General features: G+C 44.2%; 1 protein-coding gene across 1 annotated transcript in view; it reads right to left on the bottom strand.

The window, feature by feature from the left end:
• LOC145406421 (uncharacterized) overlaps nt 1–14,189 on the bottom strand; it is a 41,356-nt gene that overhangs the window by 4,544 nt on the left and 22,623 nt on the right. The window contains exons 6-9 of the mRNA XM_080277578.1: nt 10,647–10,868; nt 9,025–9,357; nt 2,302–2,520; nt 867–987 (exon numbers count right to left, since the gene is read on the bottom strand). Of these exons, the coding sequence (XP_080133704.1) occupies nt 867–987; nt 2,302–2,520; nt 9,025–9,357; nt 10,647–10,868 (895 nt within the window). The remainder of the gene's footprint in view (nt 1–866; nt 988–2,301; nt 2,521–9,024; nt 9,358–10,646; nt 10,869–14,189) is intronic.

Here is a 14,189-nt window from a genome sequence, read left to right as displayed (position 1 = left end):
CCAGCTGGCAGTGCTACTCCGCCTGGCCATGCAGCTGTCGACAATATTATCAAAACTGGGTGTACGAAGGAGTAGGAAGGCCTCTTAATCCTTTCAGCCCTAGGAAGTAACTGTATATTATCACAGCCGCAGCTAAACTATTTAATTTAAGGGACCCTCTCTGAAGTGAAGAAATTAATGACGGCTGTATCTAACTCCTCAAATTCGGAAAGTAACTCCTAAGATAAATACAAACCTTTGCAAAGAAGAGTAACACTGTATATAGAAAATACATAAGCTTACTGAAGGGGTTAATTATGCCTATCAAGCCCATGAATCAGAAAGTGTCTTACAATATACTCCATTTCTACTACCAGACGATTTTATGCAGCTAAGAAGAGTCCTTAAATAGCGGAGGGGTTAACGGAGGCTGTACCTAACCGATATATATATATAAATATATATAAAAAAAAAAAACGCATCCTAATGTCACACAATCGTCTGGAGGTAACAGGAGTAGAAAATACATCCCAACCTGATGAAATTGGGACCGTATGCAAGGTGGTATTCAACAGCAAAACTATACTATATAAATAACATAATAAAGAATATCCACGCGTAATGTTCAAACAGCTGACAAAAATAACACTGCCATACATTGGCATATGCTACCTGGACAAAATCGATTCCCTCTTGTAACAACGATTATTATTATTATCATTATTTTTTAAAGGAGATACAAGGGATACAGCAATGAGGAGACGAATGTGCTCTCCTCTCCTTGTCATTAATGTTAAAGTAAATCACAGTTACGAAGGAGAATCAACCATAAGTGTGCCTGTGATTCTAGCCCCAGGTAACTACTACGGACCTGTCTCTTCTGGCGCTGAAACTCTCCCTCCTGCTGCCGCCCCCCTCGCTGGCCTCCTGACGCAGCTGTTGACGCACTTGTTCCTCCAGCGGGTGGTGAATGGCGGCGATCACCTCCATACTGGCCGGAGTCTCAACCTGGGCAAGATAAACACACATTATGACGTAACTTTTCCACGTCCATGTTATCTCAAACTTAACCTAACCTAGCCTAACCTAACGTATTGTATTCTAACCCGACATATCTATATATCCACCTATCTTTATCTATTTCTATCTATCTATCACACTAGAGAGAGAGGGAGAGAGAATGAAGCTAATGAGAAAAGTGAGAAGGTTAAGAGCGGATGAGGAAAGTGATCAAAGGAATATTCTGGAACGAGAGAGAGAGAGAGAGAGAGAGAGAGAGAGAGAGAGAGAGAGAGAGAGTAAGGATATTCTAACTCAATTACTGTGGCTAACTACCCGGGCTGAGCAATTTCCTGTGGCTCGTTAAAGGGGTTAAAGAAGTCGGTGTTAATGACGCACCCCAGGAGGCAATTTAACCGGGAAAATTACCCTCATTATCTCTGTCTCTCTAAGTGTCTGTCTGGCTGTCTCTCTTCGTCTGTCTGCCTGTTTATTTCTCTAGCTCCCTGAGTGTGTGTCTATATATATATATTTTTTTTCAACGTCTTTCAATTCTCTTTATAATGCATCTGTTTTTCTGTCTGTCTGTCTTTACAAGGCTACTATCGATACATCTGCCTGTCTCTGTTCGCCTATCCATCTATATACCCTATCTATGGGTATTTCTTTGTCAGTCTCTATATTCATCCATGTCTGTTTATCTATCTTTGTCTATCTACCCCTCAGTCAGTCTTTCTCGATATCTATCTATCAATCTATCAAAGTATCTCCCTGTTCGTTGACGCTGTATCGTGTCAGAGCTGGCCATTTCGAAAAGAAATCCATATAATTTTGTTCCCTACTCACCAACGATCCCCTCATCCCATTACTTACTGCTCTCCCTCATATAACCCTTTCATCTTACCCTTCCACCTCACTCTCGGTCTCCCTTTGCTTCCTCCTCTAATCATCCACTCTCATACACTTTCCCTCACGCATTCATCCTCCCTGTCCAGCCACCTGATGATGTTAATTTTCCCTTGCAGATGAAGATAGTGTACCACATATTTTCCTGTCACCCTTACAAATGAAATTCTCATTGGAGTTTCTCCATCCTTTACAGCAGACTTTCCTACCTTTTCCTGCCGACTTCTGCTGTAGGGATTGGTGGGTGCATGAAGTCGTCCTGCTCCTATCCCTGATTTACAATGACAGATTAGATGCTTTAGCTATGACCTCCCCAATAAAAACGAACTCGAAAGACTGTTTGCATTCCTCCACACTTTTTACTTCCAATGGCTCCATATAATTCTTTTATTTTAACAAGTACCCCGTCTGTCCAACCTGAGGTTCATTGAAGAAGTCCGTGTTGATGACGACCCCCAGTATGCCCCGCTGTGGGTCCTTCACCACGAAGCTAAGGTCGTCGTGCACGAGTCGGGGCCAGAGGGCGGACAGCAGGCGGAAGTGTGCGTCGGGGGGCACTCCTGCGGCCACGTCAAGTGGGTTCCTCTTGGTGAAGCTCTCGGCAACCATCTCCATCACCGTCACTTTGTCCACGCCCTTGTGAAGACAGCGTTAAGCATATTTGCATATCACACAGAGATTACTCTCCTCTCTAGGCGACGACCTCAAAATTAATGGAAAAATCATTTAACTAGAAAGCACTTAGAAAGTGCATACCTCCGTCCATGCCAATAAATTTATGATTTATTCCTGCATCCCGGATCGGATCCACCTCAAAATCTAATAAGCTCTTCCTTGACCCACTGCCCACATATCCAGCAGATATCATTGAAATTCGATTACAACTTTTTAAACATCTTGTTCACAAACTGACAGACAGACACTGGTAAATACATAATCTCCTCCAACGTCGCTGCCGGAGGTAGATGCAAAAAATGGACCTAACATCAAAGCAAGAGTGACTGGCAGCGGAAACAGAGGACTGGAGGTTTAGCTCGTTAACATGGTAACAAAAATCAGCAACTGTTGGCGGAAACAGAAGTGAAGGATTCATTGGCATGCATCGTAACAAAATGCAACTGTGCAGCCGTCCTTTACATGTTATGATTTTAGTGTTCGGTGTTGGTGGTGTTTCAGGCTCAGGATATCTCTTACGTAAAATTGTTGTGCCCTTTCCTCGTCCGGAAATTCGACCTTTATTAAAAACATTTTGTAATTGGTATTCGATGACGAAATCAATGTTTTGTGTACGTATCTATCTGTGTGTCTATCTACACAAACACATACACACAATGCACACACACATACACATACTCACATACATACAAAGAGAGAGAGAGAGAGAGAGAGAGAGAGAGAGAGAGAATACCGAGACAGGGTGAGTGAGTGGCAGGGCTTCGGTTATTGCTAATATATTTTCCGCTCTCGCTGCCCTCTCTCTCTCTCTCTCTCTCTCTTGTTTGACGGCAAGCACAGAGTTAGGCCAGAGGTCGGAGCAAGCTTTAAATTCCTAGAACTGAGAAACTGAAGGGAGGCAGACGGATAGCCATTGGTGACGTGTGTTTGAGGTTGGGCTAGGTTAGGTCAGATTGGATTAGGTAAAGTTAGGGTAGGTTAGCGTTGGTCAGAGAGGTCGTAGTACGTAAGGAAAGACAAGGTAGGTCAGACCAAGTTCGGCTGCGTAGGGTTAAGGTGGGTTAGGGTTAGTCAGGAAGGCTATATCACGTTACGGTAGGTTTGATTTGATGAAGCGAAGGTAGATTAGGTTATGTTAGGGTAGGGTAAGGTACGTCAGCGGAAGTTGGATTTGGGTAGGTTAAGTTAGGTTTGATTAGGTTATGGTAATTTTGGTTAGAGTAAAGCAGGGTAGGTTAAGGTGCGTTAAGTTAGGCTCTAAGTTAGGGTGGAGCGCAAAGGAACACGATAGGTTAGGTTAGGTTAAGTTGTATTAGCTTAGGTTAGGTTAAGCTGGATTAGGTTAGATTAACTTAGAGCTTTCCTGAACAAACTCTCCTGCTCTCACTCAGCTCCCTTCAGTCTCTCCCTTTCTTCACCACAGTACTGTATCACTCTCTCTTTTCTGTTGCTTCTTCCTAAAAATGCATTGGTGTTCGTACCCCAGTAACGAATTCTTCTCCCACACCACACCACCCTCCCTCATGGACTCCCCAACCACATTTTTCCACTTACAAAACCAATATCCTGGAATCTCACAGGCCAGCACCGGGGCGGATCCAGCAGAGAGTAAGAAGTGGGGAGAGGGGGGAAGTCACTGTTTCTTTACCTAAGGCTGTCAAGGCCGTAACCCCTTCGCTCTGTGTGTGTGTGTGTGTGTGTGTGTGTGTGTGTGTGTGTGTGTGTGTGTGTGTGTGTGTGTGTGTGTTATTATCTCCCGACGACTCTATTTAACCTTCATTAGGCCTTTCATTAACAGAGTTCCTTTCGAAGTTGGATTATAAAGTCTGGAGGTAACAAGAATACAGTATATAAACACACCATCGGAATGAAGTAAGGCCAAATGTATGAGAAAAGTGAAAATCATTAATTACTTATTCATTTCAATCACTTTACCTATTTCGTGTTATATGCGAGCTGTCTACGCATAAATGGCAGAAGACAGTCCACAGTCCCTTCTTCTCGACTGGGAAATAATACACTGCACGCGATCATAATAGTATCGCTCAGGAAGGCTCCAATGATACCCTACTGTACATGATCAATAAAGGTCGTGATGGTACAAGATGATGAATCCGGCGTCCGATGATATCCCAATACAAATAATCAATATAGCTAGTGATGCCCCATTAAAATCATTCACTTATCTGAATGTGGATACTGATTAGAGAATATAACAAGCAAGCAATATAAGGCATCCTCATGAAGGCAGGTTTATCATCAAGGGATAGAATCATCAGGCACATCGTCATAACCATCGGTTGTATAATGAGACTCGTCTGCGTAAAGTGTGCTCTGTGTTCCGGGAAGTTTTTAGAGTATCAAGCTGAACAAGTGTTTTCGTCAATCTCGTGACATGCGTTGCCCCATGAAACCGTCAAAGGAAGGGTAAAGAAAAAGGTGTAGCTAGAAAATAAATGAGGGGATGGGATTGAAATGTGGTGGGCGATGCGGGTGGGGAAGGAGAGTATACCCTGTAGAAGTGGGTGTAGTGGTTCTGGTGGTTTGAATGCACTGGAGGTTTATCTCAAAATATGCTCTAACAATGAGAGTATCAGGGCGTAGAAAAATATTTGCAAGGGACAAACAAAAAAAAGTGGGAGAGATGAACAAGAAATGTGGTGGAAAGTGGAGAGGGGCCATGACAATATCCTAAGAAAATGGAAGCAACAGGAAAGTTTGTTTAAAGTATTATCCAATATGAACATAATACGCTCGCATAACTCTCACTGACCTGGCGTCTTCCGAGATAGTTAAAGAGAGAGAGAGAGACAGACAGACAGACAGACAGACAGACAGAGAGGAGACCCAAACCACAGGAAATCCCTTCCCTGCAGATCCGCCACCGAGCACCACCTATTACCCCAACCCACCACTTCCCCAGCAGCGTTTCCGAATTTGCAGAGTGAAAGTTGAGACCTTCCCTCCCCCCCTCCTCACCACCATCACCACCACCACCATCACCACCACCACACCACCACCACTTCCTCCCAGGCAAGCCAACTCTAGGGGCCTTCCATCGATTTCTTTGCACGGGTCGATGTTTCCGCCACACCATTACTTGCTCACCAACCTTTCCCGCTAGCAAGGACGGACCGCAGGGCATCGATTCTTTACCACAGGGACACCGCAGAGACACTTCATCTTAAAAATCTCAGGATGAATAATAATAATAATAATAATAATACTGTAAATGGATATATATATGCGTTCCATTTTACTGCAAACCCTTGTACCGTCTATGGTGCAGGGGAAGAGGGGATGGTACCGTGGGCTTTATTTTTATTCTTAATTTTGTCCCCAAAGGCATCAAAGAACCTTAATTTAGCCTCTCCCCACCCCACGGCAACAGGGAAACTTTATATAAGATGATGGAGGTGATGGTGATGATGGTGGTGATGAAAGTTACAGTATGATTATTTCTATTAAAATAGAAATTATTATTATTTTTTATTACTATTATTATTATTTCCATCATTATTATGAAAGATAAAAATGGTAGGTTACTAGTGGAGAAGGGAGAAAAAGTGAGCAGATGGAGAGAACACTTTAAGGAATTGTTGAACGTAGAGGATGGAAGTAATGCGAGTATAAGTGGCTGGGGAATGGCTAGGAGAAGGAGGGAGGTGAGAAGACAGGAAGAAATCAGTAGGATAGAAGTTGTGGAAGCAATGAAGAAAGTTAAATCGGGGACAGCCCCAGGAATTGATGGAGTGTGTGGTGAAATGCTGAAGCATGGGGGAGAGATAGTAGTAGAATGGATGTGGAAGATGTGCAGATTGGCCTGGGAGGAAGGTAGAGTCCCGGGGGATTGGAAGTCAGGTATAATTATTCCCTTGTACAAAGGAAAAGGGGAAAAAGAAGTGTGTGGTAATCATAGGGGCATTTGTCTTCTTAGTATAATAGGAAAAGTGTATGGTAGGATACTTATAGACAGAGTTAGAGAAAGAACAGAGAAATTAGTTGGAGAAGAACAGGGAGGCTTTAGGAAGGGAAGAGGTTGTGTAGATCAGATATTCATTCTTAGATCTTTAGTGGAAAAGTTTCTAGAGAAGGGAAAGAAGTTGTATGCGGCTTTCATGGATTTGGAGAAAGCATATGACAGGGTGGATAGACAAGGATTGTGGAAAGTGTTAAGAATATATGGAGTAGATGGGAAGTTGTTGAATGCTGTGAAGAGTATGTATGATGGTGCGAAGGCTGCAGTGCGTGTGGATGGTGAACTAAGTGAATTTTTCTCTTTGAAAGTTGGTTTGAAACAAGGATGTGTCATGTCTCCATGGTTGTTCAATCTGTACATGGATGGGGTAATAAAAGAGGTACAAGGTAGGGTAGTGGATGTTGGAGTGGCCCTGGTGAGAGAGGATAGTGTTTGGAAACTCCCTGTACTGTTGTTTGCAGATGATACTGTGTTGTTGAGTGAAGACGAAGGGGAGCTGCAAAGGCTTGGTGGATGAGTTTGAGAGAGTGTGTAAGAAACGGAATCTAAAGGTGAATGTAGGGAAGAGTAAAGTGATGGTCTTTGAGAGAGGTGAAGTCAGTGAATGTACAGCGAGGTTGGATGGTGAGGAATTGGAAAATGTGAGTACGTTTAAGTACTTGGGTAGTGTGATGAGTAAGGATGGAGGTTTGGAGGGTGAAGTGCTTGAAAGGGTACAGCAGGGAAGAAAGGTTGCTGGTTCTTTGAAAGCAGTGATAAGAAACAGGGAAGTGAGCATGGAAGTGAAAAAGTTACTACATGACAGTATTGTGATACCAACTCTAACGTACGGAAGTGAAGCTTGGACATTGTTGGAAGGACACAAGTCAAGAGTGAGAGCAGTGGAAATGAGTTATTTAAGAGGAGCCTGTGGAGTCACGTGGAGAGACAGGCTGACGAATGAGGATATAAAGGAGCGTTGTGGTGTGGATGTGGATGTGATAGGAAGCGTTATGAGGAACACACTGAGGTGGTTTGGCCATGTGGAGAGGATGGAGGGTGAAAGACTGACGAAGAGAGTGTATGTGAGTGAGGTGGAGGGGGGAAGAGGGAGGGGGAGGCCGAGGATGAGATGGAGGGATGGGGTGGAGAGGTATATGAGAGAGGGGGGTGTGAGTTGGGAGCAGGGCAGTGAAATGGCGGGGGACAGGGCGACTTGGAGGCGATTTGTTTGTGGCCACCCCAAACGGGATTGAGGCGTCTGGCAATAGATTGATAGATAGATAGATTATCCCTTCAGTCAGAGTTTTTTTTTTTTTCATATCACTAGGGGAATTCATTCAGCTTCAGCTTTTCTTTAAATCTAATCTAACTCAGCTCAGCCTACACCAACCCAACCCAACCCATCCTGACCTAACCTAACCCATCCCAGCCAAGCTTAACCCAATCCAATCCAACCCATCCCTCCTACTCCAGCCACACCTCCCCCACACAATCAGTAATAATGGAGGGTGACGAGGTGTGGTGAAGATGATGCAAGTGAAGTGTATGTGTTCAGGAGGGCCTAACCTAACCCAACTTAATACCAACTAGTCGAACCTAACCTATCTTTACCTAACACAAACTAACCTAACCTAACCCAACTCTACCTCCACTACCCCTCCAGTAATGATGCAGGGTGACGTGGTGCGGTGAAGGGGATACAAAGTGAAGTGGGTATTCAGGGGGAGTATCAATGGAGGACCGGGTCCTCTGGCTGTGGACATCCAGACACCACACAATCCTAGCGACATGGGAATCCTCTCTCATCCTACCTCTCTCTCTCTTACATCTCTCGGCCTTTCACTCTTTCTTACATACCTCATCCTCTCTCGCATCTCTTTTACACCTCTCTTTCTCTCTTACATCTCTTACATCTTACATTTCCCATAACTTTTATTTACATTTCACTCATCTGTCATATCTCTCTTCTACCTCTCACCCTTACCCTATGTCATCTCTCTTCCTCACTGCCTCTTACATGTCTCACCCTCTTCCACATCTCTGCACCATATTTTAGCGAGACGACCCGAGAATTGTGAGATTTTTCCATAAAAGTATCACCAAGCAATGCTACGTGTGTATACAGTTAAGATCCCCAGTATGGAATGAGTTATTACTGTTACTGGTCATTAAGAATTCTCAATGTGGGTTTAAATACAGAGACTAACAAAAGATAATATTCCTCTCCTGATAAATATTCATCTTTGCGGGGAGACCAAGAGACACTGGATGATTCTCCTTTCTCCATTCTCTGCTTTTCCTGAAAAAATAAATCTCTCATAGTAGGGATTCTGTGGGCGTCGTATCCTCACTGGCAATGGACTCGTCGTGGCAATTTCTTCTTATCGATTTAGCCGTCATATTACAATTTATGACCTCTTGCATGTTATTTATTTTTGCTTTATATCGATAAAATTAAAAAGAAACAAAAGAGCAAAAGCTACAAGAAGATGTGCTAGACTGACCTGCGATATGGGCAGGGTGTGGAGTTGTGCCAGTCGGATGCCCTTGCCACCCCTTCCCCCCTTCTGCCCCCCACCTGCCACCCCTGGGCACACGGGGAGGTCAGGATGCAGGGCGGGAATCCCAAGGTCAGGCACGGCTATGTCCTCCTCCAGTTCCCCCTCCTCCTCCAGATCCTCCACGTAACCTCCCCCTCGGACGCAAACGGGGCTCTCCTCCACGAAGCTGCTCCTCCTCCCGCCGCTCCTCCCAGCCGAGGAAGGGGAGAGGGAGGAGGGGGAGGGAGTAGGGGCAGGAGAGCAGAACAAGGTCATCACTTCTGCCATCGTCTTGGCCTGTACACAGCAAAAGAAACGGGTGAGAAAGCAAACTATGTGATGTTTGGTTAGGGTGGAGTAGGTCTGGTAAAATCTGGTTAAGGTAGGGTAGACCAGATTTGGGTACAACTGGTTAATGTACTTTTGGGCAAGTTAGGGTAGAGTAGGGAGGAGTGCGAAACCTGGATTAGGTTTGCCTAGTAAATTGGTCTCAACCTCGTTTGGCCGCGACCCAACAACTTACACTGAGGTTTGTTAACCCACACATTCTGTCCGTGGCCAGTCACCAGGAAAGTCTGTACTTGCATAAAGTTTTTCTTGCATAAGCCTCAGCAACGAAGGTAGCCAGACGAACGCTTGCAGGCGGAAACCCTGTTATATGAACTGGTACTTATAATGAGGCAAAAAGTAGGGCATATTATAACTGCACCTACATTTAACACAGTTCCAATATCAAGTCAAGAAACCGAGCACGTCAAGATACAAAACGGCGTCCACACTTCCTCACCAAACCTGTTATGCAATAGGTGCAGTATAGAGCATTCAGTCATAGAGTGTGCAAATTTGATCATGTTAAAAATAACAGATTTCAACCATAGATTTAGATCCAATAAGAACTTTATTCTGCAAGAGGTCAGTAAATATGTGGTAAGGAATAAGATCTTGAACTGGTGTGTGAACAAGCGACAGAGAAAAAATAACTTGGCCTTTGTCGACCCGCTCCAAATGACTTGACCATCCAATTTTGTGTCGCGACCAAGGGGTTAAGAACTACTTGTCTAGGATGTACTGAGTCGATGAGCGAAACAAAGCAAAAATGAGGGGACAAAAATTCGTAATATGGGAAAATGTGGCAAATGATAATTAAGCAAGACATACCTAGAGAAAGCTTACATTCCTTTTGTTTTGCACTCCCCATTCAGCTTGACCTCTCACTTACACACTCATTCTCTATAACTCTCATCAGTTTTATCCTTACCTTCATCTTTCTCAGCCTCGTTCCCCATCCTCTCTCACCTCACTCACTCTCATTCTCACCTTTACCCTCAGTATACTCTCACCAACCCCTCTTCTCTGCCAGTCCGTCTGTATGTCTTCATCTAACTGGCTATCAGTTTACCCATCCATCCATTTATCAATCCATCTATCTCTCCACCTATCCGTCCATCCATCCATCTGTTTATCATCTATCCATTCATACATCTATATATCTATCTCATTATCAGTTAACTGTATACATCTGCCTATCTGTCAACGTATCTATGTATATATCTATCTCACACTCCTCTTCCCCCACTCCCACCCACCTTCAGTATATCATTCACCACGTCGCCAATGGTGGTGGCCTTCAGGAAGCTCTCCAGGGTCAGGTCCAAGCCCAGCTCCCTGAGACGCACCACCACGCTGACGGAGGTGATGCTTGTGCCCCCCAGCTGAAAGAAGTTCCGCTGCAAGACGTCGTGAGAGCGGGCCACTCCAAGGGCGCCGCAGATGATACGAAGGACGCGGGTTTCTATGGGTTCCTCTTTCTGAAGAAATGAAATAAAGAAGATAAGTTAAATGAATGATGTAAGGTGATATGGATGTGTGTGTGTGTGTGTGTGTGTGTGTGTGTGTGTGTGTGTGTGTGTGTGTGTGTGTGTGTGTGTGTGTGTGTGTGTGTGTGTGTGAGAGAGAGAGAGAGAGAGAGAGAGAGAGAGGTTAAGGCTAGACAAAAGTACTAACAATTCAGTATTTACACAGATAAACGCTGAAAGGCCAAACCCTCCAAGTTTAATTCTCGGTCAGGCTAACAAATATTCTATCTATGTATTGACAGAACTACACTGAGAGAAATAATGCAGGATAGCCATGACAAAACACCTTCCAGATCCAATATCGCAAAGCATTCAGTCACTCCTGGCCGTCTTCCCTTGGGTATTCCTTAATTTCATCCTTCCACCTCGTTCATGGTCTTTCTTTTTCATCATCCGATCAAATTCACTTCTGTACACTCTTAACGTTGATTAATATTCTCCACACATTCCCAGATCACCTTACCACACTCCTCTTAACTACACTTATAACCAACTCCACTTCATTCCTCTCTGTGCTCACACTATTTCATATCTAACCCTGTCTCTTCAGCTAACTCCACGTACTCAGGTAATCCCGTATGCACTCCAAAGTAAGCCCACATGCACTCCTCAGGTAAACCCACATGCACTCCTCAGGTAAACCCACATGCACTCCTCACGTAACTCCACTTGCACTTCTCAGGTAACCCCATACACTCCTCAGGTAACCCCACATGCACTCCTCAGGTAACCACATGCACTCCTCAGATAACCCCACACACACTCCTCAGGTAAACCCACATGCACTCCTCAGGTAACCCCACATGCACTCCTCAGGAAAACCCAAATGCACTCCTCAGGTAAACCCGAATGCACTCCTCAGGTAACCCCACATACACTCCTCAGGTAAACCCACATGCACTCCTCAGGTAACCCCACACGCACTCCTCAGGTAACCCCACACGCACTCCTCAGGTAACCCCACACGCACTCCTCAGGTAACCCCACATACACTCCTCCAATAACTCATCCCCACTGCCCTCGGGTCTGAAAATGCGTCCCAGAATCTTTCCCGGCTGGAGGTGTCACTTAGGCCACTCCGCTCTCCATCTCGTGGTAATTTACAGGTGGGACGACTCCAGTGGCCGAATATTAGGTGGCATGGCAGATTTCGTGACTCCTCTTCCTTAGCGAATTATTTTACACAGTTCGCCTCCCTTTCCTTGGGGGAAGCAGCCTAGGTATATAGATAGATAGACGCCACAATTTTCTCGCCTATTTATATCATTTTAATATCGACACAGTTTGGATCAACAATAAACATGAGGATAATGAGATGTAATGAGCAGAATAAATCGCTTAGGAACAGGTGCTTAGAATCTCCAAAGCCATTTAGGGTACGACGATGTCAATGATCATGGATATTTCATCCTGTAAGTGCCTGTTTGTATTTACTTACTGTATTCTGTTCACTGATACTTGGCCTTCACTGACATCGTTCCCCAGAGTGACGGGACTTGTATTAAATGGTAAATAATCGAAATAGAAATAAATTACTCTAGTACTCGATATGTAATAATGTAAACCTCCTTCTCCTCCTCCTCCTCCTGCTTTTCCTTCTCCCCTCCTTTCTTCCCCCTCCTCCTCCTCCTTCTCCACCTTCCAGTAACACATCTCGCCGTAACCACCCTGACAGCACCATTACCCCTCGTCCTACACCTCTTCCGCCCAGCCCATTAACTCATTACACCCAGCCCCTTTACCCTCTCACACTCGCGTCTTATCCCCTCTTCACACGATTTTATTCCGCTGAGAACAGCAAACCTCCTGACATTCTCGTGCTCGCGGCTTCTCTACTATTCCAGCTAATGCCAGACGATTTTATTCAGCTGAGAGAGAGAGAGAGAGAGAGAGAGAGAGAGAGAGAGAGTCACGGAAGCCCGACATTGTTTATACTGGCACTATTAAATCCCTCAAAGTCGCGCCTTTTCTTTCATTTTATTTCACCGACAGACAATTTTATGCATCAAAATAACTCACGGAAGCCTGACATTATTATCACCCCTACTACCACGGCGTCTGGTTTAATTTTGATCTCAGTATCTCCAGATTATTTTCCCGAGTTTACATATAATCTTACGAACCAAATACTCCTCACTTACCTAATCTTATCACGTCTTATTTCAGTCTGATTACGCTACGATACTGAAGCCTTAACCTCTTCAGTCCGGGTGACGTATTATATAGTTCACTTTTGCTGCTACCAGACGATTTTCCTTAGCTTGGGAAAGGCCGCTCATACTGAGGGGATTTACTAAGGCTATATCTAACCCCTCCAGTTCGAAAAAATCTATCACAAGTTGAACAAAATCGCCAGAAAACAGGAATAAAATAAAGGGATTTACAAAGGCCATATAAAAACCCTCTAGTTCGAAAAGTCTAGCCTGAACAAAAATAAAATCGTCAGGCAAAATAAAAAATAAAATATAGAGCATATCCCTGGCTCAGTGGGTCAAGAAAATTACCCTGATATCTATGCATATCGACTGCTCGAAGGTTACTGATTCATTTGCAAGTCAAACTCTTCCCCTTGAATATGACTCGTAGTACTCGGTTCACATCCACGGCGGTATTCATAAAGGCTCTTAAGTTTAGCGATAAGTTCCGTAAGTCACACAGTCATTTATTATCAAGACTAATTTACCTTTTGCGTATTTTTCACTTCATTATTCACTGTCAGGATGTGACGCCTTTGGAAGCTGTATGGGTTAAGATAAACGTATACAAAAACAATCTTATAGGCAACTTAGGCTGATAAAAGTTTATGGATGTTGCCGGAAGGTCCCAATTATACTGGTGCGGATACAAACTGGGGCAGATGCTAGATGCTGGATGGAGAGGCACTGGCTGATCCGATTGTAACTACCAAGCCTTGTAACTGTGAGGGATAGAGATAGATAGATAGACAGACTGAAATAAATATATATATATATATATACAGAGAGAGAGAGAGAGAGAGAGAGAGAGAGAGAGAGAGAGAGAGACCTGCAGCTGATGGGTGAAACATAAAGAGAATAGACACCCAAGTTTACTGGACGTACTTCTTTCCATCTTCAGACGATTTTCTTCAACTCAGGAAACTTCTAGCGAACTGCAGGGGTTAGATACAACCTTTATCAACCCTTTCAAACTCGATGAAAGTACAAACAAGCAGTCTTACACACAGCTCAGGGATCGAGAATATGAACACTACCCCCTGCAGATCATACTCTGAGAATAAGGATGCTGGTCACG

The sequence above is a fragment of the Coenobita brevimanus genome, chromosome 70, assembly GCF_032717465.1.
Source record: "Coenobita brevimanus isolate Jiangsu-jjx chromosome 70, ASM3271746v2, whole genome shotgun sequence".
Classification (NCBI taxonomy): Eukaryota; Metazoa; Arthropoda; class Malacostraca; order Decapoda; family Coenobitidae; genus Coenobita; species Coenobita brevimanus.
This window is presented reverse-complemented; position numbering and strand designations above follow the sequence as displayed.